Here is a 25674-nt window from a genome sequence, read left to right as displayed (position 1 = left end):
CTTGTGTTCTGGGGATGAAACTCAGGGCCTCAGGCTTGAGCAGCAGCATGTTATTGATCTAGCCACTTCCTCAGCCCCCTAATTTTTGCTTATTGAGATAGTGTCTTTTTTTCCTCCCCACAGAGACAGGGTTTCTCTGTGTAGCTTTGGAGCCTGTCCTGGAATTCATTCACTCTGTAGACCAGGCTGGCCTCAAACTCACAGAGATCCACCTGCCTCTTTCTCCTGGGTGCTGGGATTAAAGTCATGCACCACCACTGCCCACTATTTTTAAAGTGTTGTGTGTGTGTATGTACAACTTACAACTTGCTGGAGTTTATTCTCTCCTAACATGTGGGTCTATGTATGGGTCTCAGGTCTCCAGGATTGTCAGTAAGCATTTTTTACCTGGGTCATCAGGCAAGTGTCTTTACTATGCCACCTCACTGACCCCAACTTTGTATTCTTTTAAAGCACTCTTAATCTTTTGCTTTTTTCCCATCCTGGCCTCCCCATTCTGACCTCTAAGGGTCCTGAGTTGGTTCAGAAGAGCCTTGTTCTTATACCTCTGTAGACCTCAGTCATTGGCTTCTAAGCCTTCTCTCTTTGTTTAAAACTGTGGATTCTTTTTTGTTTGTTTGTTTTGTTTTTGTTTTCAAGACAGGGTCTCTCTGTGCAGCCTTGGCTGGCCTGGAACTGGATCTGTAGACCAGGCTGGCCTTGATTTTACAGAGATCCACTAGTCTCTGCCTCCTGGGTGCTGGGATTAAAGGTGTGTGCTGCCACCACCTGGCTGGCTATGGATCTTTTGAAGAGTTCCAGAGTCAAGTTGTAATTTAGTTTGTAAGTAAGGATCTTTTTCCGGGCAGATGTCACTTGAAGAGGTAGACCTAGGGGCAGGTATTAGACAGCATTAGACGTTTTGCAAAGGGGGGGACTAGGCGACCAGCAGACTGGCTGGGTTGGTCCAGCTTGGGCAGGCAGTGAGCTGCTTGACTCTTTGCTCATCTTCCAAGCGGTACCTGGAGTTGGAGTTAAGACAGGAGGCTGACCGCCTGTGTGAAGAGGTGAGAGGTCAGGGTTCTCCAAGAGTCCCAAGGGGGTTTGGGGTAGAATATGTCTGTACTGGCTGCTTGGCTCTAAATGCCAGTGGAGCTTTGGAGTCAGAAAGACCTTCACGTGTGTCTGAATGTCTCTTGGGAGCGATACTGTTCCATAGCAGATTACTATTGGGCCACAGCATTAAATGAAGGCTCTCATTCATATATGTTTCAGGGAGAGATACAGCCCTGGTTGCCACTTGCTTCCTCTGGACTTGTATATACCAAGTAGTTCCTTTGTTTTAATTGTTCAAGTAAAAGATTTTAGGATAGGCATAATGTTGTACATCTATAATCCCAGTATTTGGCAGAGACCGGAGGGTCATCATGAATTTCAGGTCTGCCTGATCTATATAGTGAGACCCTGTCTCCCCAAAACTAAAGGGGGTGGGGTAGTCACAGTTGGTGGTGACACACACCTTTAATCCTAGCACTTGGGAGGCAAAGGTAGGCCGATTTCTGTGAGTTTGAAGCCAGCCTGGTCTACAGAGTGAGTTCCAGGACAGCCAGGGCTACACAGAGAAACCCTGTCGAGAGAGAGAGAGAGAGAGAGAGAGAGAGAGAGAGAGAGAGAGAGAGAGAGAGACTGACTTCTTGAATACTAAAGATGTTTGTGTTCATTTTAAACATTTCTGTATGTATGTATGAGCTCACACGCATGTGCATGGAGATTAGAGGGGTTTGGTTCTCTTCCATTGCGTGGGTTCTTCAGGCTTGATAGCAAATGCCCTTGTTTGCTGAACCATATCATTGGTGTTTGTTTTGTCTGGTCAAATAGACTACATTATTGCTTATGGGGTAGCATTAAATTAAGGCTGCTGCTTAATAAAATATGATTGAAACAAAATTTGATTATTTCATTTAGTTAGGCATGTGCAAATCCCTATGAACTACTGCTTGCTGAGTTATGTGACCTCCTTTGCTTTCGTGTCTTCATCAGCAATAACTCCACACCTAGTGTGAGAATTAAGTGAAGAAAGAGCTAAATGAGTGTTAGCACTCAGAGTTCATTGAAGCATTCAGGAAGATGATGACCTTGAATATGTAATCCACTGTGAATCAGTGAGTTAGGACAGCTGCTCTGTGTGTTTGCTGAGGATTGACCCCAGGACCAGCCTCACTAGTGGACTTCACCCTGGTCCCTTTCCCTTCTCCTCCTTCCCTCTTCCCCTCTCCCCCTCTCCCCTCCCCGTCCCTTTTCTCCCTGCCTTCTTTTCTTGACTCCTCCTCCCTTTTCCTTTCCCTCTTTTTCCTTTCTGACAGGTTCTCATGCTGTAAGGCTGGTTGGCCTCTAATTCATAAGCTCTGCTTTAGCTTCCTGAGTGCTGGGTTTACAAACTTTGCTAGCACATCCAGTTTCTTTATTTAAAAAAGTGTTTTAGCCAGTCTTGGTGGTGCAGAGCTTTAATCTCATGCAGCGGAGGTAGATTTCTGAGTTTGAGGGCAGCCTGGTCTACAGAACTAGTTCCAGAACAGCCAGGACTATTAGCTAAACAGACAAACCTTGTCTCAAAAAAAAAAAAGTTACAAATATTTATTTATTTGTGACTGAGTATATGCCTGTATGTATGCCTGTGAACTCCGTGTGTCCATGGCGCCCTCGGAGGCCAGAAGAGGACACTGGATCTCCTGGAACTGGAGTTACAGGTGGCAATGGTCTTACACACACCTCTGGAGGGCGCTGGGAACCAAGCCTTGGTCCTCTGCAAGAACAGCCAGTGTTCTTAACCACTGAGACATCCCTCCAGCCCCTCAGCTTCTTTACTTGGTGTCATATGAGTATGTAACAGGGAGACCTGACCTAATCAGTGATGCCTTAGAAGGAATCTGTGCTGGGGGATGTGCCTTAGCCAACTCCAAGGGAGGAGAGGACAGCAGGGCCTGTGCACAGCCCTGGAAAGAAAGCAGAAGCCGGCGACTGTTGTGGACAGAGCTTGGCAGTTCAGCTGCACATGAGAGCCGAGATGTGGTTAGGGTAGATGTGAGGCTTCCAAGACTGCACTGAGGAGTTTTTCCTGTCTTCTGAGAACATCAAGAAGCTATTGATGATGTTGCTTATGGGGTGGATGAGTGAATAAGTAAGGGAGATGATCAAGTTTTCCTTCATAAATGATTTGCTTTTTGTGTTGTGGAAAGTGAATTGGAAGACAGCCAGCATGAATCCAGGTAAGCTGATTAGAAAGCATTTGCAGAGGTCCAGGCAAGTGATTCTGGAAGTTTGGACCAAAGTGATGGCAGTAGAGATAAATAGAAGTAGAGGGTTGATTTCATGGCTACTTAGAAGGGGAGACTGGCAGGAGGAGATAATGGGTGTCTTTGGGGAGTAAGCGAGAGGGAATTCTTGAAGAAGGCCTTCCAGCAGTACTGGAGGAGGGTGTCCATGCTGGACTCAGGGGAGTCTGTGTTAGACTTGAAAGTCTAAGGGGAGGCAGGAAGGAGGTCAGGGGTCTGGCCCAGACCTAAATGTGTGAGCTTTTGATGCCTGGGACCCTGGGAGGATGGCAGGGGGAAGAGAAAGGTCACTCAGGTAGAGGACTGACCTCCAATCATAGTTTCAAGCTGCCTGGCCTTTTGATCTTGGGATGGTGGAGCTCTTAAGATAGGACTCTGGATGGAGAGTCTAGCAGAGGCCTTGACACTGTCGGGCAGCTGTGCAGTAAGAGTTGTTAGGACTCTTTCCAGAACCCTTTCTTCTTGTAGCTCCTGCCCTTTTCATAGGAGGCCTGTTACAGGCTGTCTCAACTAGCCAGGAGGGGGTGGAGGCCAGCTCCTGGGACACACGTTAGCTGCACTTGTCTGGACATCTGTAGAAAATTGGCAATTGACTCTTACATCAGTAACAGTAAACGAACCACAACTCATTCAGGCAGGCTGTTGGTCATATCCTTCTGGGGATTTGTGTCTTGCTTTGTCCTCACAGCCCTATTCCGAATTTGGTCAGTGCAGTAATAGGTTGAATGTGTGAGGAGGGAAGACTGTGGAAACAGATGGGAGTGTGGTCATCTGGTCACAGTGCTGTTTGCCTGCTCATAGGTTGGTCTGTTTATCTCTCAGACTGTCATTAGATTATTTCCATGGAAGACTTAACCCTGAAGTAGCGTTCTTTGTGCTGGGCAGCACTTAACCAGTGTAGTAGCTGCTGGTGTATGTTTGTGGTACACCTCTTCGATCCCAGCACTTGGAAGTTGAGGCAAGAGGATCAGGAGTTCAAGGTCACATTCAGTTACACAGTGAGTTTGAGGTCAGCGTTGGCTACATTGGAGACAGACACAGACACAAAACAGAAACCCCTAGCGTGGGTAGCTGATGCCCCCCTGTGGCTGCCTTTTGTTCTACACTCTCTCTGCTCTGTAGTTCTTTGTCTCTAGCTGGGAAGGTGGTAAAAAGAAGTATAGATCTTCGCATAGCCTTTCTCTGGTCTTTTATTTTTGTCATGGCCTCCATCCCTCCTCTTTACATCTGACCCTCAGTTCTCCTGGGAGAAAGCAACCCGTTTGTGAGAGGCCATGACAGTGAACTCACAAACAGTCTGTTCCTGGCAAATTTTGTCTTACAGCGAGCAGCCCACGTAGATACAGCACACCTTTGTTTTTCTGACGTCCATTGGGTGGCACTGTGATCTTAGTTTTGTTTCTGTTTTTTCTTTGCAGCCAAGCTCTTCTCCAGGAAGTGAGAATGTGGTGCCTCGAGAGCCATTGGTAAGTGCGAAGGCCCACAGGATCCTTCTCTAGCCATTGGCTCCTGTGTGACTGTACGGAAGCCTGATGGACCCATGGCTGTGACGGCTTAAGTGACCCCTACCAGCGGCATCCCCGTGCGTGTTCCCAGAGATGCCTTGCCCCTGACCTCTGGCCTCTGACTGCTGTTGAGCAGAAGAAATTAACAAGAAGACCTCTTTGGTCTTTTTCTGGAACTGGGCGCATCTTCCCTGGCAGCCATGCCGCACTTTGCATGCTGCCAATGGGCTAATGGTGGAACTAGAGTGATGCCTCAAGTTGCTGCTTGTCAGCTTCCAGTTGTTGGAAACTGAGACCCACTCATTGCTTTTGGTGAAGCTCCTGAGGTGCCCTTTAAGGGATAGGCGAGAGGACGACTCTGGTTTGGTGTGGCCAGAGATTCAGTTTGTGGTAGCCGTCACCTGTAGGACCCTAGACTCCGATAGGAAAGAGGCCTACTGAACCCTGAAGGCCTTTTCTTTTGCTCCTTTTTATTTTTTAAACAAGGAGGGCCACACTCTGTAGCCCAGTCTACCCTTGAACTCACCAAGCCAAGTAGCCTAGGCTGGCCTCAAGCTCACAGTGGTTCTCCTGCCACAGCCTCGAAAGTGCTGGAATTAGAGGGCGGATGCCACCACGTCCAGCTAAGTAAGTCTCTTAGCAGAGCGGTTGCCTTTAGTGGTCCGAGGCAGAGTCTCTGCCCGCCTGCCCTGTTTTCACTGTTCGGCATTCCCGGACTTGATGTAAATCCTGTGGGCTGGGTAGTAAGACCGGTTCTGTGCAAACCAGATGAGTTTTAGGGCTGTGCCAGCATTTGGTTTAACTTTGCCAAGCCTTTCCTTTCTTGGAGTGTGCTAACTAGTGCGCACAGGGGCACACGGCCAGGCTTTGTCTCGGCAGCCTGTGTAGTGCAGGCTCCTGCTTTCTTCACTCTTCTCTTGGCCGAGTTGGAGGGGATGATGTGAAGTGCTTGGCTGGTATGAACAGGTCCAGGTTCTAGCATGTTCTGAGGCTTTCTAGGCAGAAGGTGAGAGGGATCTGGCTGTGATGCAGATAGGCCCAGGGGACACAAGCACCTCTGAGACTCCTGGGGGAGTGGTGTTATTCATGTCACCAGTTACGGGCTCACATGTCAGCATTCCTGTGGCCTCCCTCTTCACTGTCTGCATGCCTGCTCTTCTTAGGATGCTTCATTCACTCTGCCAGCGTCCGTGTGTCCTCTGTGCTCTGCTTCCAAGCCTTTCAGACCGAAGTCCAAACCCAACACGGTAGTCTTTTTATCCCTTCCTGCTGTGGGCTCCCCTGAAACGCCCTGATTTGGCTCTCCATCCTAAGAAGTGAGGACAGGCCGCCTTTTAGGGGCACAACTGCAAAGGCTCTTTGGAAGCCCGGAGTGTCTTACACTGGCTACCTCCTGGGTGTGGGCCCCCACAGGCCTGTGCTGTGTCAGGTTCTGCATGTGGCCCCTTCCGCTGCACTGTGCATCTGCCTGTTGGTTGGTTATGTTATTTCTTTCTTTTCTGGGAGCCCCTGAGCACTCTTCAAACCCTGGTAGCCTGTGATCGCCCAGAGTTCAGACTCATTCTCTCCAGGCCAACTCTACAATTACCTTATATTTAATTAATATTTTTCTCCTCTTTACGTACTTACTGCATAATTGCTCAGAGGAAAGAAAACACATAGCAGCAATTTATATATATATAAAAAAAAAACCAATAATTAAAAAAAACCCGAAATAAACTCCCATCTCATTTGGGCTGATCCTGTGAGTTGGGTAATTAGGGCCCTATTAAAAGGTAGACCCTTTTTCCTTCCCCCCCTTTTTTTTATTAATTTTTTTATATTAAACTCCCACAGTCTCTCAGTCATGCCCTTATTGCTTTTGGCCAGCCATTTGCAGCAGCCTGATTAAATGAGGGTACCAGCCGAGCTGTATGGTCTTATGTGAACAACTCCTTCCTCTTGGGAGTGGAGGCAGGAGGGTGTCAGGCAGAGGAGCCTACGGAGGGCTGGCTTTTGGGGCAGGCCAGGGGCACAGGCTGAGTGGCCAGAGAGCTCTTGGCTGCCGTGGACTGGTGACTGGAGAAGTGGGCAGCGGCTTAGGCGGGCAGCCCAGTGCACAAGGCTGTGGTTTGGAAGCTCCTGCAGTAGGGAGGGAGGCTGCTCAGGCCCAACACAGTGGCTGCTCCCTGCGTGCTAAACTGCAGCACTGGGGAACAGACAACCACAAACTCAAACAGGCCTTGTTTCCAAGCAGCTCGTGTATTTTATTTGGGGAAGAAAAGGCGTTTGTGTACATGAAACAATTAGCAAAAAGGCAGCACTGTATGTAATTTAGGAAGCGGCACAAAGTCGTGTATAATTTGGGGCAGCACTGCCTGTCTGGGCGTCAGAGAGGGCGCCTTATTCAGAGGAGCAGGAGGATTGCCGGGTGGGAGCTTAGGGGTGGTTTCTGAGACAGCCTTGAGGAATATGGTGATAAAGTTAAGTTTGTTTTTAACTAATTGTAATTTAACCCCCGAGACAGGGCCTCACTGTGTAGCTCTGGCTGTCCTGGAATTCACTCTGTAGACCAGGCTGGCCTCGAGCTCAGAGATAGCCCCTGCCTCTGCCTCCCGAGTGCTATCACTGCCCAGCTTGCTTGTGAATTTTGTACAAAATTCCTTAATGGTTGTTTTCTGGGCTCTGAGCTGGAATATTAAGCACGAGATGCTGGAGGCAGATAGTTTTATTTTGTTTTCCACAACTAAATGACCATCAGGGTTGGGTTTGTAGCTCAGTTGGTAGGATGCTTGCCTGTGTCGCATGAAACGTTGGGTTCCATCCCCAGCACTACATCAGACAGGACAGGTGGTGTCTGCTTATTTATGGTGCTAGCACTTGGGAGAAGCATGAGAATTGAAAGCTCAAGGTCATCCTTAGCTACACAATACGTTTGGAGCTAGCTTGGGCTAACCGAGACCTTGTTTCAAAAAAGAAAGCAAAATATAAAACACAAAAAGGAAATCACCACCAATAAAAAAACCTAGATGATGATTTTTTAAAATGGATTTATTTTTTTATTTGCTCTGTGTGTGTGTGTGTGTGGGGGCTTGCATCTGCTTCAGCACTACGCAGGCTCTATATATACAGCGGTCAGCTTTGGGAAGTTGGTCCTCTCCTTGCATTGTGGGCTCTGGGGATTAAACTCAGGTTGCCAGTCCTATGTGGCAAATGCTATTTATTGCCTGCTGAGCCACCTTACTAGATCCTAGTTGATCATTTTGAAGTAAATTTTCTCCTCATTAAAAATGTTAAGGGTTTATTAAATGCTACAATTCAGGGCTGGATGTAGTGGTGTACACCTTCGATCCCAGCCAGCACTCGAGAGGCAGAGGCAGGTGGATCCCTGTGAGTTCCAGGACAGCTGAGTTGCTTCTCTTTTTCCAGTGTGAGTTCTGAGGATGAAGCTCCAGCTTGCGTGGAAAGCACTTTTATCTACTGAGCTGTCTCCCTGGTCCCGAGACAAGGAATTTTGACAGCTCTCCAGAGGGCTGATCTCTGTCTCCTGTCAGATGTGTTGAAAATAGCTTGTGGCTCTCCAGCACAACCAGGATTCTGGCCATGTGTGTGTGTCCTTCCTGGGGCTCATTCATATCCTGTGCCTGGTTTCCTGGACTCCCCTGGGGGATCAGATAAAGGTTGTAAGAATGGTGGCCACTGGGCATATGGTGCATACTTGTAACCCCAGCACTCAGGAGGCTGAGGCAGGAGGATGCTGACACCAAGACTAACCTTGGAACTATGTGGTGAGAGTCTGTGCATGGAAAGCTCAGTGGTAGAGTACTTGTCTGGCATATGTGACAGAAAACAAACACATGGGACAGCTCGGGTCTTGTCTAGCTTGGATGCTGAAGTTAGGCTTAGATAACCCGAGATTTCCTTTTAGTCACCTGATTCTGGTTATTTGAAGTAAGTGATAAGTGAGGTTCAGCTTGCGTAGCCGCTCATTTGTCTACCCTTTGTTTCTCCATATTCAGCAACTCTATTGCTCACTGACTTTACACAGGCCCTGTGTTTGGTTCAACTAGAATTTCAGCTTCTTGCTCTTGGACACCAAATTCTCTCTAATGGGTGAGTCCCTGCTGTCTTTGCTGCCTCTGATCTGTAGGTATAAGGGTTTTCCATTGATTTGTTTTGATGCAGTGTCTGTAGTTCATGCTATCCTTGTCTGGTCTCCTCCTGAGCGCTGGGATCACAGGCGTGCACTACCCACTCTGCTGGTTTTGCTTTCAATCTGTGTTCCCTGTGTCCTTTTTCCAGAACAATCCAAAAAGGATAGTGCATTTCTACCCTGTCAGCATTTCTAGGTTAAAACTTTTTCTTGTTGAAGACAAGAGTCTCACTGTATAACCATGCCTAGCCTGCGACTACAGCAACTCTCTTGCCTCTGCCTCGCTAGTGTGGGAATTGTAGGTGTTCATCATTGGACTCTGTGTGTGTGTGTGTGTGTGTGTGTGTGTGTGTAGTGGTGATGGTCTTAATGTGCCATAGCACTTGTGTAGAGGTCAGAGGACAACTTTTGGGAATTGGTTTTCTTCTTCTACCATGTGGGTTGTGGAGATTGAACTCAGCTTGTCAGGACTGGTAGCGAGTATTGAGTGCTGTTACCTGTTGAACCTTCTCAGTATACTGAACTCTTCAAGAAAAGATGCCCTGCCACTGTGGATCTGGTGGTCTCAGGATGGAAGTACTCCATGTAGCCTTTGGGTTTTCCTTCCTGAGTTCAAGGTGGAACCTTGTATCCTGTGGAGTTCCACAGTATCTCTGCCTTTAGTTGGTCATTTTGGGGATGCTCACTCCAGGATGCCTAAGATTCTTCTCTTGCTTTGTGTGGTTTAGTTTGGTTTGAGGCAGTCTCATTATATATACACCCAGCTGGCGTGGAACTCATTGTAGATCAGGAGAGGCTCAGACTCACGGAGATCTGCCTGCCTCTGCTTACCTTACCTAGTGCTTGGATTAAAGGCGTGCACTCAGCTCAGCTCTTCTCCCCACCTTTCCCATGTGTATGGATATTTTGCCTTCTTTGTATGTGTATATATGCGTGTAGCATATATGTGCCAGGTGCCCGAGTAGGCCAGAAGAGGGCACTAGATCTTTTGGAACTGGAGTTACAGGCTGTTGTGATCTGCCACCATGTAGGTGCTGGGAACTGAATCTGGGTCCTCTGCAAAACAGCAAGTGCTCTTAACCACCAGGCCACCTCTTCAGCTCCTTTCTGTTTTTAAACCAGTTCACCAGAGGCTGGTTATCCGAAGGCATTAATACCGCGATGAATCCAGGGAGCCAGCCAGTGCTGTGAGTGTCTCTTTAAGAATGATTATGGCAAGTTGCCTGTCTTCTGCATCTCTAGGTGTGTTCCTGACAGTCTTTTCCCAGTGTTGTGCCTTTTGCAACTTTTGTGGTTGGAATACCTTGCTGTACCAGTTGGCAAGGATACTGAGGATAGGTGGTTCTCATTTTTTCCCCATCAGAACATTTTTGAAGGATGACATGCACATGTTCAATACATTTCTTTGTGTATACTCATGTATGCGTGTGTATACATGCATGCATATAATAGCATGGCAAATGTAGAGATAAAACTAAAAGTATTCTGTGGGAAAATTTGGTGGGGGTGGGGGCATTAAGGTGATCTCACTCAATAGTCTCGGCTGGTCTAGAACTCATCGTATAGCCCAGGTTGGGCCTCGAACTCATGCCAGTTCTCCTGCCTCAGTTCCCAAGTGCTACAGTTATAGATATATGCCACCATACCTAACACATACTTGTTTTTGATACAATTATAGGTATATGCCACCATACCTAACATATACTTGTTTTTGATACATTTGCAAAAGTGTTTTACCCACATGAATAATGAAACCAGAAATGTGAGAATCTCAGGGAGTTGCCATCTTTCCAGGAAGGTAGTAAATACGGTAGTTTAAGTATGACATACTGGCTTGTCACTTCTGCCATTTTCTTGCTCAGGGACCTCTGTCAGGAGGCAGTGAATAGGGATGACATCAGACACATACTTAGTTTTTCTAAAAGATGGGGTTATATCACCCAGGCTGCCCTTGTTCTCCTGATTCCTCAGCCTCAGCCGCCTGACTTGCAGAACTGTTACTGGCTGTGTGTGCCGCTGAGACTCTCAGGAACAAAACCCATGTAAAGAGTTTGAGGATGGGGCTCTTGGTGCCTCTTGATGGTGAGGCTGTCACTGTGATGAGCCAGGGCAGGCAGGTACCTGGCTTTCCTCCTTTCCCGCTCTCCTCTCCTAAGTAGTATAAAACCTCTAGTGAGGAAAGTGTACCCTTTTACCACTAATGTTCACACAGATCAGCTCCTGGTGGGGAAGGTGCCGTGCTTCCCTCCTCCCGGCAGATCCAGGAGGAGCACTGGTTAGCTCTAAATGCTGAAATGGACGAACCGGAAGAAAGCCTCATTCCATTTCTGGGTGGCTCTGATCTCCAGGCCACTTACTGATTTTGAAATTACTGCCTCTTCCTACTCCATCCTTCCTATTATAGTCTGAGGAGGGTTATGGAGAAGACTAGGCGGTGCCCTTTGGTTGTTTCCTCTTTCAGGTAGATGAGGAGGTTGTTTTTTTCAGTTTGGAGGTATTCTTTTACAAATAATTACTAGATGAATGGAAACTCTGAGGGGTGATAATTAGAGAAAAGGCTGTGAGGCCGTTCTCTCCTTTGTTTGTGCTTTAGCTCCCTGGCTTCTTCTCATGGCTATATTTTGTGTTTGCTGCAGCTCCGGTAAGGAGAGGCCCTGCCCCTGTAGATCACTGAACCTGGCTCTAATTTTGGAGATGTAGGATCCAAGGCTGGAGCGGTTGTATGCCTCAGCGCACTGAGGGAGGTTTCTCTTTGACCCTGTGGGCCCCTTGCCCCTGGAGGTGTGGACTGAGCTTCTGGGCTGTTCTAGTGCAGCTGCAGGTGGGACCCACACCTCTTACGGGGCCAGAGGAGCACTCTGAAAACGCTTCTCCTTTCTCTAAAATTGATCGTTACTGTACTTGAAAAATTTTCGTGTATAAATATCTTTTAGTGTGGCCGACACAGAACCCCTATAGCCCTCTGAAGAGCACTGAACATGGTGTTCTTAGGGCAGCTGTGTGCCCCACGTTTCCAGGATAATTTCCATTTAAAAATATTTGAGCCCATTGTCAAACTGCACAGACTGATTGGGCTTGAAAAATATGTGCCATAGTTAATCCCCTGTGCGTGGTGCAGAGCTGCGGGAAGATAAAGTAGTGCTTGGGAGAAGGACGTATCTCCGCCCTTCCCTCTTCCCTCCCAGCTCTCCTTTCTTTTATGGTTTGTAGTTATAACCAAGATTTATGCTTGTTGCTCCACAAATCTTCGCTCTGCCATTATGAGTTTGTCCGAGTAGGCTCGAGATGGGCTGACATTGAGTGATTCTGGAGGTAAATCTATCTAGGGGCACCCCATGACAGCCAGAGGCAGAGAGGGGCTAACACATGGCCCCCAGTGGAGCATGTGTGAGGATGGATTACCCTGTCGAGAACATGCCACCTTTGTGACCTCTTGCCTAGAAGCCTCCGGGAAGCTCCTCTCTCTCTGCACTGTGTGGGGTGGCGCTCCCCATGCCAGTTGTCCCCTTTACCAAGCAGGGGGCCTTCCAGGAGCCTCTCACTGCTGGTGTCAGCTGTGACTCAGCAGCCAGGCCCACTTGAGGGGGTCTTTGGGTCAGGGTCTCTTTTTCTAGCCTCGTGGTCACCAGGAGCTAGTGGCCAACAGAATCTAGCGTTTGTATAAATGGTTTCATATTTTTCCACACTTCACTGGAGATGGATTTTGGAGATGAGGAATAAACGTTTACTGAACAGTTTTTCCTCTTTTCCTATATTTTCCTTTTGCTTCCAGCTTTCCGCCCTATGGACCTGTACCTTCTTTTTCTTCCTTCCTTCCTTCCTTCCTTTTTTTTTTTTTTTTTTTTTTTTTTTTTGAGATAGGGTCTCACTTTATAGCTCAGGCTGTCTTTGAACTTCCGATCTTCATGCCTCAGTTTCCCACCACACCTGCATGTACATTAAAAACATTGTTTTACATTTATTTATTTGTGCATGTGTGCACACATGATATGCCATGGCACACATGTGGAGCTCAAACTCATGTCCTTCATTCTTGGTGGCAAGTGCCTTTACCTGCTGAACCCTCTCACTGGTTCTGTGTGCACTTTGGAGGACTGTTGCAGATCTCTGGTGAAATAAATCAGGGTACCCCAAACATGCATGTCTTTTAAAAAGTGTCAGGAACTGCTTTTGACAGCCTATAACTCAGTGGTTCTCAGCCTGTGGGTCGTGGCCCCTCAGGGGTGTTGAATGACCTTTTCACAGGGTCGCCTAAGACCATCAGGAAACACAGATATTTGCACTACTATTCATAACAGTATCAGAATTACAGTTATGAAGTGGCAATGAAAAATAATATTATGGTTGGGGGCCGCCACACATGAGGAACTGCATTAAAGGGTCGCAGCTTTAGGAAGCTTGAGAACCGCTGCTGCAACTAGCCAGTTTGCCTTTCCGGCCTCCAGAACCTTCTCGCCTGCAGGGCTCTCGTGAGGCAGCCCAGCCAGTCTCTCTCACACTCTTTCTCACACTGAGCATCGGTTCCCAAACCGATCAGTGTGTTTCTTACTGAGCAATGCTGTTCCATTAAGTGTGATATAAACAGGGAGACAGATGTGAAGAGAGGATTCTACAAGAGTGATGTGTTCTGTAAAGATTAATGTGAACATTTTTTTCTTTTAAAAGTTAAGTTCTATGTGTGGTAAATGTGAACTAAAAACAAAACAAAACAAAAAATACCAAAAAACCTGCCAGCAGATTGAGCATGAGACAATAACCTCCAAGCTGGGACCATACAAATCCAGAAGAATCTGCACTGCGGTTGCTTTTGTAATGCCTGTAGGCTCTTGCTTTGCTTTAGAATATGGAGGGTGTGCTGTGGGTGGGGTCTGTTCAGGAGAAAGGCGTCTGGGAACTCCAGTCTGTGGCCCACACTCAAAGGAAAGGTCTTGGCTCCACATCAAAAGATTGGGGAATGACTGTGTGTTTATAGGTTTTCGGGTAGTATAAATGTTGAAGGTATGTAGAGTAGGCTCCACCTTTAATGATTCTTCAATTTAACTGAAAAAAAAAAAAAAACCCTCTTTTATTAACTGAGCAATTATTAGCTGTGATCTCATAGGCCAAGAGGGCTGGCTACTGTGCAGCTCTGTGGCCTCCATGCTTGTTTCTTTGTTTTTGTCTGGTTCAACTCTCACCCCACTGTGAGGATTGCCCTTCTCATTTTATAGTGAGGGACCCAAAGCCCAGAGCAGTCAGGCCTCCAGAGCAAGGTCAAAGTCTCAGATGCATACTGTGGAACTTGAGCAGACAGGAACTGCAGGTCTAGGCACAGTGTTGACCTCGCCTTCCCTGGCCCTGTCTCGGTGAAGAGATGCTGCATAGACAGGCTGAGGCTGTGGCTGTGGCTGCGGCTGCCTGCTACTCTGGGCGTGCTCTGAGAAGCTGTTGCCTTACTGTGTTCTCCCTGGTTGGAGTCTTTGTGTGCATCTTCGCTGTTGAAAAGGCACCTATTAATTTATCACAGGTGATGTGCGCCTCCTCAGGCTCGGAGGAGGCGTCTGCACCCATGTACCTCACTAATGACAGGTTATGAGATGGAGGGAGATAATAGGATCTTTTCATCTAATGTTTCTGTGGAAGCTGCTACATCTCAGGTAGCTTCTAGGGGGCAGCAGCTGCCTGTTATTTCATCTCCTGCTGACAGAATGAAGGTTGGACAAGTGAGCAATTTGCTTTCGACTGACTCCAGCTCTTAAAGCCGTGCTGTGCTGGGCTGTGCTGTGTGGGTCCTCCGGGAGTCACCGGAATCCACCTAAGCAAAGGGAACTCAACATCCAAGGTCCTGTGTTTCCCCTTCCTCTGCCCCTCAGGCGAATCCTTTACCCGTGTCCCCATCAGCATCCACGCCTCCTGTCAGTTAAGGCAGTAACCCTTGCCTTCTTTGAAGATAAGAGACTGGAGATGCCTGTAAGGGAGTGGAGTCTTTGTCAGCTCCTTCTTGCTGCCAACTGCTAGCCATCAATAACGTACTCTAACAGTGCCGCCTCCGTGAGTCTTGTCTTACTCTGGTGAGACTATACTGTCATGTGGTCGATCACCTGTTTGCCTTGCAACCCTGGCATGCTTCAGAGGCTTCTCCACAATTCTAGCCTGCCGAAGCATAGTGAAGGAAAAGCTGGTTTTGTCACGTGTTGAGACTTTGGGGTCTAACACTGACTTGATTCCTGGACCCTGGGCTTCATTGATAAAGCAGACAGCCTTCCCAGAAGAGCCCCTTCTACCCTGGCCCCGAGCTTCAGCTGCGTGGCTAAAGCAAAGTCCTGTAAAGACCTGGGCGGTGCTGGTGCACACAGAGAAGCCAGCCGGCCCTGAGAGGGGTGTTTGTGGTTAGCTGGGAGTGCTGTCCTGGCCCCCGTGGGAGGGGCAGGCAGCCAGTCTCCTCCTTGTGGCTTGCTTCCGAGGCTTCTGGGGCCTTCCCTGGGAATCGGGAGAGCCTCCCCACAAGAGTGCCCCTCAAAGACAAAGGCACAGCAGCTCTGCCTCTCCAGGGCTGTTGTCGCTCTAGAAATGACAGTTAATAGACTTTGTTAATGAGCAAAAGGAATAGCTAGAAATGGTGGCAAATCATTTAACATTGGATTAATTTTATAACTTCTGTTTATCAAATGATTATCATCATTGTTACTTCTATTGGAGTTTTGAAGTTTTCATCTTGATCTCCAAAGTTTGGTTTATAGGAGATTTTTTTTTCCTTTGTAGTATGTAGAAATCACTTTATTTCCAGTGAAATCCAGATAGATCAGCAGTTCCTCTTCTGCGCCTCCCCCCAATTACCTCATGGACTCTGTCAGGTAGGGTATCCCCTGCTGACCAGACTGTAGCTAATACTGGCCGGAGGAGCGCTGTGGTGTTTGTTTTTGCAGTTCCTGGATTTGGTTTAATGTACAATTGATTTTTAAATGTATTTAATCACCCTTTTCTTACCTCCTAAGGATTAACCTGCGTAAACCTCATTTTACCCTGAGTGTGGCTTTGGGAGGAGGAAGAAGAAAATTGAGTTTCTCTAGCTTATTTTATTCTTTCAGGTTTTATTTTCCGAATAGCATTTCCTGCCCTAGCCGCTCCGTAAAATACAATGTATTTCGTGGTCATTACTTACTCATTACTAACTGGTCTCTCCTGCTTGCCTTTGTCTGTGAAATAAATACAGGGGCCTAATGATAATTGCTGGCTCTATCATAGGCTCACCAATTACAGATCAACAGGGAAGGCAGCCCAATGGTGGTTTGTGGTTGATGCTGGCTGCCCACCTAGCAAATGTGAGCTATCATCCTGTGTCGGCCACCACGCTGAGTTTACTGTGTCAGTCCTTTCTTAGTTTTATTAAATTTTGACTTCCCTGATTGCCTCTCATAGTTTTCCTGGTATAGGTTTTAGCCTCATTTTAACCGGACATCTGTTCTTATATCTATCCACCTGCCTTAGTTTGTATCTCCTTGTCATGCATCTGAGGTATTCATGTATGTAACTGGTCTGGAACTCATTTTGTAAGATCATATTGGTCTAGAACTCACAGATCCATCTGCCTTTGTCCCTTGAGTGCTGGGATTAAAGGCATGCACCACCATGCCCAACCTTCATGCATATCGTCTTACTTTGTAGGAGGTAGGGTTTCTTTACTTTTGGAGGTATTGGGGGTTGAACCCCAGGCCCTGTACATGCTAGAGAAAAGCTCTACTGATCAGCTATACCCCAGCCCTCTGCATTTCCTTGTGGCTCTGTGGTGTTATCTAGGAAGCCAAGTCAGGTTCTGGGAAAGGAACTCTCTCTCTCTGTTTCTCTGTCTCTGTCTCTCTCTGAGACAGGCTTTCTCTGTGTAGCTCTGACTGTCCTGGAATTTGCTTTGTAGACCAGGCTGGCCTCAAACTCACATGGATCTGCCCATCTCTGTTTCCCTGAGTTTTGGGATTAAAGGCATGCACCACTACTGCCTGGCTGCCTGGCTTCTTTTCTTCATTTATTTGTGTGTGTGTATAGTATGTATGTGTAGATCTGCCTGCCTCTGCCTCTTGAGTGCTAGAACTAAAAGCGTATACCACCACACCCTGCTAGGGAATTGATCTCTTGAAACCATTTTTTTTTTCTTCAGTCTTTCTGTATGCCGAATCCAAGTAAAGGTGTCTCTGAACACCCAGTTAGCTTCCTTTAAGTACTACCAACCTGCAATCTACACAAAGCACAAAGCAGAGGGAACTGCATTTCACATTAGGCCACCAGGAGCGTGTGGGAGGATTTGAACTGTCCAAGTAGTAAAGGATGTTACACCGATATGTGTCCATATGGAATATATTTGTGACTGACCTTGCTATTGGGGGTGTTGTGCCCCTTAGCTCCTGGATGGCACTCACTCCACCCTTGTGGGATGGAAGTGAGTGCGTACACTTACACAGACTGGGGTGATGAACCAAGGACTTGGACTGCACGGTTGCTACTGGGCTTCCTGCTGGGAAACTAGGGTGCAGCGTTTCCACTGGGGTACACATGTACCGATGTTTAGTGGAGCATTGCCACGTGGGCAACACACAGGGGCATTCATGAATGGGAGCATCAGAGGAAGTACCATAACGGAGACCTTTATAGCCTTTCCATTATTATGGTTTAAATCTTGACAGTACTTATCTGCAGTGACACTGGGGCCGTGAGGACAGCACTCACTCCCACCTCCTCGTTCTTCCCCACATCCTCACGACAGGCATCGGCAAGTGTGCAGGCAGAGCTGCCTTTCTTTCAGTTTGTCCAGAAGCAGCCCCTTTTGACTCAGGTTGGAAAGCAGATGACTCACTGCTCTGTTTGTTTTATTGCAACCGTCTTTTCACAAACGCCTTGAAAGCTTTAAGGGGCAAATGCCAGAGAGGGTTTGTCTTTCTCTGTGAGCTCTCCGGTTATCTCTTATCTTTCCCTCTCACCTTTCAGAATTATTTTCTCTTTAATTACTCTCTTTCTCTCTCCCTCCCTCCCTTCCTGCCTCCTGCTCACCTTTGATGGCTACGGAGGCATCTGTAGTTTTTGCTACATGATGCATTCTCTCTAGCTTTAATGCTACTTAATTGAAAGTATATACCTCCAATTAATTTTTTTGATTTGTATTAGGTGTATGGGTGTTTTGCTGCATGTGTGTATGCATACCTCATGTGTGCCTGGTACTCTTGAGGTCAGGGGAAGGTATCAGATGCCCTGGAGTAAGAGTTAGGGATGGCTGTGGGTTACCATGTGGATACTGGGAACCAAACCTGGGTCCTGTGCAAGAGCATCAGGTGCTGTTTTCCACCGAGCCACCTCTCTAGTGTTTGCCCCACACTTTTGTGTCTTGTGGCTATAAAGCACTTGTTGGTCCGTGCTGGAAGCTGAGCAGTGACTCGTTATGAATCCACATTGTATAAGACAGTGGTGTGCTGGGCCAGTCCTCCAGATCCATGTCTCCACCAAGTAGCTGTCACAACCACTGGATCTTAGGGACTGTGACTTTTAGGGACTATAGGACTGTGACTTGTAGGTACTGAGGTCTGTGATTAATAAGACATTTGCTTACTGTAAGACTGTGGCAAAATGTGTATTGCTATGATTAGAGGTCCTACATCCTGCTAACCCTTTTAACCCTGAGGATGCTGTGCAGCTGGAATTCTGATGAGAAGGGCAGGTGTTTGTAGGTAGGGCGGTGTAATCCAAGCCTTTAAGTACTAGGGCTTTCAGCCAGGACTTGAAGAACCTTTTTTTCCTGATACCTGTGCTGTGGCTCTTGACTGAGTCACCTGATTGATGACATGCGCATCACTGGGTGTTAAACACCTGGCCAGGGAACAGGGGCTCTCTGTGGACTCACTCAAAGGATGGCAGACAGATTGTGGGATTTTAATGAAGATGGGTTGGGCCCTGCTGCTCAGCTGCTTTGCAGCACAACAGTCCCAGCATTAACTTCAGGGCTTGTTGGTTGGAAAGCTGCACAGTGTCAGCGTTACATTCCACATTTGTAGAACCCGAAGGCCGGCAGAACTAATCTTAGCAGTAACTTGTTCCAATGAAAAGATGCGGGGGCTTCTCACGAAGACATCCCATCCTTGTTCTTTTCTTAAAAAGGTCTCTGCCAGCTTGAGCCTTTAGAAGAGTCCTCCTAAATTCTTTTGTAATACCCACCCCCCATCCCCATGCCTCCTTGAAGGAAGGACACTACCTTTCATGATGTGTGTGTGTGGAGTACCAGATATGTATGGTTTTCTCAAAACATTTAAGAGTTTTTAAGACGAGCTTGGTATGTACACCGGGCACCGGTCACACCAATTGACGTATTTGTTCACATGGCTGGGTGTTTCACTCACTAGCCCCGGTGTGGGGGTCAGAACAACACAGACCTATTACCTTAGTGCACTGACCTCAGACTAAGGTGAGAGCAGGTCCCAGGTTCAAATCCAGATACTGCCACTCCTCTCTGAGGACAACAGTTTGAATAGGATTTTTTAAATTCTAAATTTCTGGCAGTTTTAATTAAACTTTGGTATGGGGTGGCCCGGTAGCTGCTTATTACCTGGGTCCTGGAGGCAGCCAGTCCAGTATCCCTCAGCAGCTCCTGCTTCATTGTCTTCCAAGGCACATCTTCTCCCTTCATAGGCAGGGCCTGTGTTCGTGGCCTGTTCATTCCTTGGCTTTGCTGCTGAGCTATCCAGCAGGGGTGCCAATTCTTCCATTTAGCTGACTATTATATAGCCCTTAAAAGGGAAGGGTTTATTTTAGCTGGCTGCTGTATTGATTGCTATAGGCACGTTTCTATTTTCACTGGCTGCTATATTGACTGGGAGAGGGAAAGGGGCCGTATTGCCGGGAGCTGTCATATTGACTGTTACAGAAAAGATCTGTATTTAAGCAGTACCAGTGCACTGGGATCTCCCAGGCAGGATATTAATGCTAATTCATCCGCTCACCCCCTGCCGTGAGTGTTATTTGTTTAAATCTGTAGATTCCCACAGCGCGTTTATATCCTCACTAGAGTGAGCTCCGTTCCCTGTAATTATTTAACATTATATGCTGATATAAATTGTAACAGTTAAAGAATGGTAATGAGTAGCCAAAAAAGAAGAGAAAAAAGGAAACAGAAAAGCAGGAAAAAAAAAGGGAGAAAATATATAACATGGTTTGTATGTGGGTATGGGCATACGTGCATCCAGCGGGAGACATGGCAGGGCCAGGCTCCAGCAAGCTTTTGGTTTCCTTTTTCCACTCCAGTTGGTAGGGACCGTGTTATTCAGTCCAGCTAGTGTGCACCTGCGTGTATGTGTATGTGTTCACATGGTGCACATGTGCTCACACCTCCCACCAGAAGGTGCTATTGATGTGTTATACTGTACAGTGTTTGCACATGTGGAAATATGTATACATGTACACACACATATATGTATATACACATATATGTATATGTGTACATACACATACATATGTGTACACACACACACACACACACACACACAGCCCATGTGGGGTAAGCCATTTACCCCTTAGCAATTCAGTTTCATGAAAAGTATGGGGTAGCTGATTTTTTTTTCTTTCAAGCCCCACCCCAAGGTCTCACAGGAACTCTTTGCCTAAAGCCCTGTCCCCCAGGGGCAGCCTCTGGGGGGATGCCCAGCTGGGATTAAACTAATGGGCCATTGGGTGTCACTGTCGATCTACTGGCTATAGTTGAAAGTGATTTCTTTGCTAGGGGAACTGGATTTCAACAGAAACAAGCTTTTATTTCCCAAGTTGGAGATGTTGTGTGTTAGAGATGTTTGAGAGTTCTTTCAAAAAGTAGTTATTTTGTTTGCTTGATTTTGTTATGTTAAGCTTCAAGCATGTTTATTGTTCTTGAAAATTGTGTGCTGATTGCAAGCTCTGTTTGGATGTAACCTGCAGTGCATCCAGATGAGGACTTCCGATGAGCAGAGGGCTGGTCCTCTTAATGCATTCTAGAAGCCGAGTAGTCAGAAGGGCTGATTTGGGCAAGAACCTGAAAACGGAGGAAGAAAATCGACTTTAGAAGCGTGCGCTGGGCAGATGCTTGCCCCTTCCCTCCCCTGCTGTGGAGGTGGGAACCCTCACTGAGAGCACTGGCTGTATAGGAGCAGGGGAGTGAGCCGCTAGGCAGCATGGAACCATGCCAGGCTTCACCACAATTCATACTGTGTCAGTTTAATAAATGCACTACTTAAATTATGAAATTACAAAAGAAAAAAGAGAATGCACTTATTCAGACTCTTAATACATTAAAAATAAGGCATTAAAACTCTGACTTTTTTTTTCTTCCAGAATCAATAATGAACAGGAAGGGTTGTAGACATTAACAGTCACGGACATCCAAACTCTTATACATAAATTATCTTAGAAAAAATGCACAGAAGACTTGAATAATGTAAATACATTAATGCATTTAATAATTTAAACATTAAAGCACAAGCAGGAATTTGAGGCAGAGGCAGATCTGAGGTAAGGGATTGGTCCTAGAGCGCGTGTGTCCTAGGATCGATGGGTGATTTCCCCTTGAGACACCCTGGAAAGAGAGTGCCTGGCTGGCTGGTGTGGCTTCCCATGCCAACAATCCCTGGACATTCCTGATCTCAGCTATTCCCAGACCCTTATTTTCCTGCATCCTAACCTTCCTTCATCTTTAGTTCTTGCATTCTCCAGTCTTCTGTTTTTACCTGCTTGTTTGATAGAAAATTAAATGCTTCCACTTCAAATAACTGTGAACTTATAGAATGTTTTGTTTGGAAAACCACACCAAATTAAAAATTCTTCGGCCATCTCTGGCAGCTTGTGCTTTGGGAGTAAGGTGCAGATACATTCAGGGACTGGTTGTAGTGGGAGGACAGAAATGATGGCCCATGTTGGTCCCTGGACACGGAGCATAACAGTGCCAAGTGACCCATGCCGGGAAGCAAAGAAGGTGTTGTGTGGGAAGACTCAGTGCTCAGGCAGCCTCGCATTGTTGTGCCAGGCTGGCTGTTAGCTAGGCCGATGGATGCCGAGCCGTTCACCCTTCCACAACCGTGTTCACAGTGACGGAAACTGACAGAGATGCTGAACATGTGCTTTGTGACGTACAGTGGGAGGAACTTAGTGGTCAAGGCCTTGTGCTCTGAGCTTCGTTTTAGTCTTGACACTGTTCATTCAGGGTTCCTAGCTCAGTTTTATACTGTGACCCTAGGTGAGGAGCCCATGTGTCCTAAGAATTTCTATTTCCTTGTAGAAGAGGTGTGTTTATTTGGTAAATAATGGAAGTGTTGCCTCATTGGGCCTGCTGTGGGGATCATTGGGAAATGACTGTCAGATGGTAGGGACAGAATACAACCTGTTTTCATTTTTGCCAAACCTGTTGGATCTTTTGTTTTAGTTTGGCCCAGACCCTGTCTCTTCTGGCATGTGTGGTGTTGTTTGTTTATAACTGCTTCCAGACCCTGTGAAGTCTGAAGGCTGCGCTTTTCCTAGTAACAAGCCACCTCATAGCACATTTGTGAAGGAGCCCTAGGCAGTCCTGGCTCAACAGCAAATCAGACAGGGAGGGTGCAGGGAGCGAGGGCAGAGCCCAGGCCGCGGTGATCTCTCTCAGAGAGCTGCTTCTTTCCCACACCGCTTCATGGGCCTCCCCTGCCTGGTTTCTGCTAAGCTCTAACCACGTTTATTCCAGGCCTGGGATAGCAGCTCCCAGGCCTGTTGTGTTTACTTCTTTCAGGTATTTCGGGGTCAGGCTGTTCCCTCTGTGGCGGCCTGGCCTTGAGTAGTGGTCCTCTCTCCAGCCTGCAGGGGAGGAGGGAAGAAAGTGAAAACATGGGAACCAGGTTCTCTTTGGGTCTTGCTAGTCACGCCCAGCAGAGCTTTCTCTTCTCTTGAGATCCAAGAAATGTTTTCTGACCCTAAGCACACAGCACAGTTGGCCCGTGTTGGGTGAGGATGGCTTGGACTGGCCGTGGAGGCCGGGTACCTTTGCTTCTGTTGGCTGCCAATGGCAGCCATCACATAGCAGGGGTAGGTCAGCTCACTGTGTGCATCTCATATGCAGATTTCCTTTGAAGAGAGAGGAGTCAGGTTCATTAATTAAAGGAGCCTAGCTCAAGAGGCCTGTAATTAGAGGTGCTAGAAATCTGAGTTTGAGGAGATGTGTGCAGCTGCATTTTGAAACCGTAGGGAGGCACAAGAGGTGCAGGCTGTGGGCAAGAATGTGGCTGGACCAGGTCTGGGAGGTCAGCTTGTGGCAGAGCTCTCCTTTTCGCTTGTGTTCTTTGCACCTTCCTGTTGTGTTTTTAATAGGAAGGGCTGATGATGAAGTTTGCATTGACAGGCTGGTCTAGTAGAGGACAAGGAGGGCAGAAGGGAGTTTTCCTAGACTAGGTATTTAGCCTTTGGAGCAGGGATGTTTCCTGGGCTATAGTTTTGAAAAAGTTAAATGTCTTGGTGACATGAGCAAGAGGAATGGGGGAGAAGCAGTTGGCCCTAGTGAGGGGACATACATCCCAGGCTCATGCTGGACTCCAGACCCTTTCTCCTGTTACTGTTCACCTGTCGTTATGAGGCAGGGCCTCCCTCCTGCAGAAGCCCATGGCCTCTGACTTGTGATCTTCTTACCTCTGCCTTCCTTCTGTGTAGTCAGGGATGCAGGCAGGCAGCTGCCATCGGGAGTCGCATCAGGGTTCTAGGATCTATGTTCTGCTTTTCTTCATAACAGTGTTTCTGTGTCATGGCCACTTTTTATTAACATGGGCCTTTGTGGGAGGGAAGTCCTGACTGTTTCTGCTTCATTTCTTCAGTTAGTCATAGGTGATCTTTCCTTTAAAAACAACACCCCCACCCCTACTTTGCTGGGCTTAGTGACAGTTGCTATTACCAAAAGCGTTCATTTTTATTTGTATCTCTTTTAATTCATCTGGCTACTCTGGGATGTGGCCAAAAGCCATGAGAGTTGTAGCGAGCGGGATAGAGGGGCTCCTTCCCATCTCCTCAGGAATGGAAGGAGGTAGTGATGGGCCGGCATTCTGAAGACCTGTGTGGTCAGAGCCCCCTTGCACAGGCACCTCCTTCTGCCTTCTTGGTGTGTGTCCTTTGGGGTGTTATTATCAACACCATCCTGTTTTACAGATCCCATCTTCTGCAGAGGGCCGAAACAATGACTGCGTAGTTTAGGCGGCAGTCGCCTACACTCCTCTTACAGTCTGCGTGTGCATAGTTGGGATCAGCGAGCCCTCCACCTGTGGGCAGAGCGGGAATCCCAGAGACTCTGCATTTACCATATGCAGATGCGATTCAATTAGATTGAAACCTCTATTTGGCAGAGTGGTGTTGTGAGATAAATAACATTTGAAGGAGGCCACGGTATGTGATAAAGTTGTTTATTGGGTGAAGTCCTGCTGCCACATGCTTCCTGCCACCCCACCTCTTCCCCCAAAATGCTGATTCCCAAGCAGGCAGCTTCTTGGGGCTCTTTACAGAAGAAACTGCTCGCTGCTCCGTCACTTCCTGGCACAGGAATTTCATCCTTGATTTACAGAGCTCAGCTTGTTAGCGCCGATGAAGGGGAGATGGTGTGAAGGTCCCTGTGTCCGCTTTGTCCTCTGTGAGAGGACGGAACTGAGTTGTGTTTCTTCATGTGCCTGTCACAGCAGTGAGCAGTGAGAGGAGCCAGCCACACTCTTGTCTTCTCCACACTCTGCACACTGCATTCCATCTAATGGGGGAGGGGCCAATGTTGAGAGCCTAATCAGAATTTCAGAAGAGTAGCACACTTCTAGAGTGGTGAAGGCCCCCCCCCCCTTTTCCTAGCCTCTCCTCAGCCCAGCCACGACACACAGGCAGATAATGTGTTGCCTAGATCTTCCTATTAGAGGCATCCCGATGCTGCAAGCTAGCTGCTGTGCTTTCTGCCGGTCCTTTAGTGCATATGGGTGGTGCTGCACTAAGTGGTCATGGCAGAGGGCAGTGAGCACTGTGGGGGAGCATAGATGCTCTTTGGAAGAGAGAGTGCTTAAAAGGGAGAGGGGGCAGCTAGGTGCCGGGCTTGAAAGCACCTGGTGGAGATACTTGGACTTTCAGGGCTGTGATCATGAGTTCTGTGTCTCGGGGAATGGCCCTCCAGGTTTATAATAGGCTACCTGATTACAAAGACATTTTGAAGGCCACTTAGTCCTAGGCCAGGCTGTGCATTAGGTGCACTAATCCTTTGCCGTGAGGCTGGACTGCAATTGGAAAATTGGAAGTGTGTATGCAGTGTGCCGTGTTGAGCTGCGGCGTTGGGTGTTCCTGCACCCATGCTGCTGTGTGTGCCGCTCTCAGCTATCCAAGGTCTTCCACCGAGTAAATGACTTTAAAAAGTAATTTTTCTATTTATCTCATGATCAGTTTTCTCATCTTTGTGGTTTGAAATATTAATGTGCAGATAAATATACTAGTAACATGTCAGATCCTTGGGCCTGCCATGTTGGAGCAGAAAGAAATACCTAATTGCATCAAAAGCACTCTAAGTTCATGTATGTGGAGCCATCAAGCTGAGAGCACCCAGACAGCATCTGCCGTTATCAAATCACTCACGGATCCAGCTAATTAAAATAGAGCTTCATTTTTCTGAACCATTGTTTGGCAGGAATTCGAAACAGGTCTAACCCAATTTCTGCGTGTTTATGAGCCTTTATTATATCAGAGGTACTTTTCTGTAAATGTACAGGGCAGCGTT

At 47.3% G+C, this 25674-nt stretch overlaps 1 protein-coding gene across 3 annotated transcripts in view; it reads left to right on the top strand.

Annotated features, from left to right (window-relative positions):
* Pex14 (peroxisomal biogenesis factor 14) overlaps positions 1 to 25674 on the top strand; it is a 134319-nt gene that overhangs the window by 15465 nt on the left and 93180 nt on the right. For 2 of the 3 annotated variants that reach the window (XM_051173861.1, XM_051173859.1), the window contains exon 2: positions 4730 to 4777. The exons of the other annotated variant lie outside the window; for it this stretch is intronic. In XM_051173861.1, the coding sequence (XP_051029818.1) occupies positions 4730 to 4777 (48 nt within the window). The remainder of the gene's footprint in view (positions 1 to 4729; positions 4778 to 25674) is intronic. 3 annotated transcript variants of the gene reach the window in all.

The sequence above is a fragment of the Phodopus roborovskii genome, unplaced genomic scaffold (assembly GCF_943737965.1).
Source record: "Phodopus roborovskii unplaced genomic scaffold, PHOROB, whole genome shotgun sequence".
NCBI classification, from domain to species: domain Eukaryota; kingdom Metazoa; phylum Chordata; class Mammalia; order Rodentia; family Cricetidae; genus Phodopus; species Phodopus roborovskii.
This window is presented reverse-complemented; position numbering and strand designations above follow the sequence as displayed.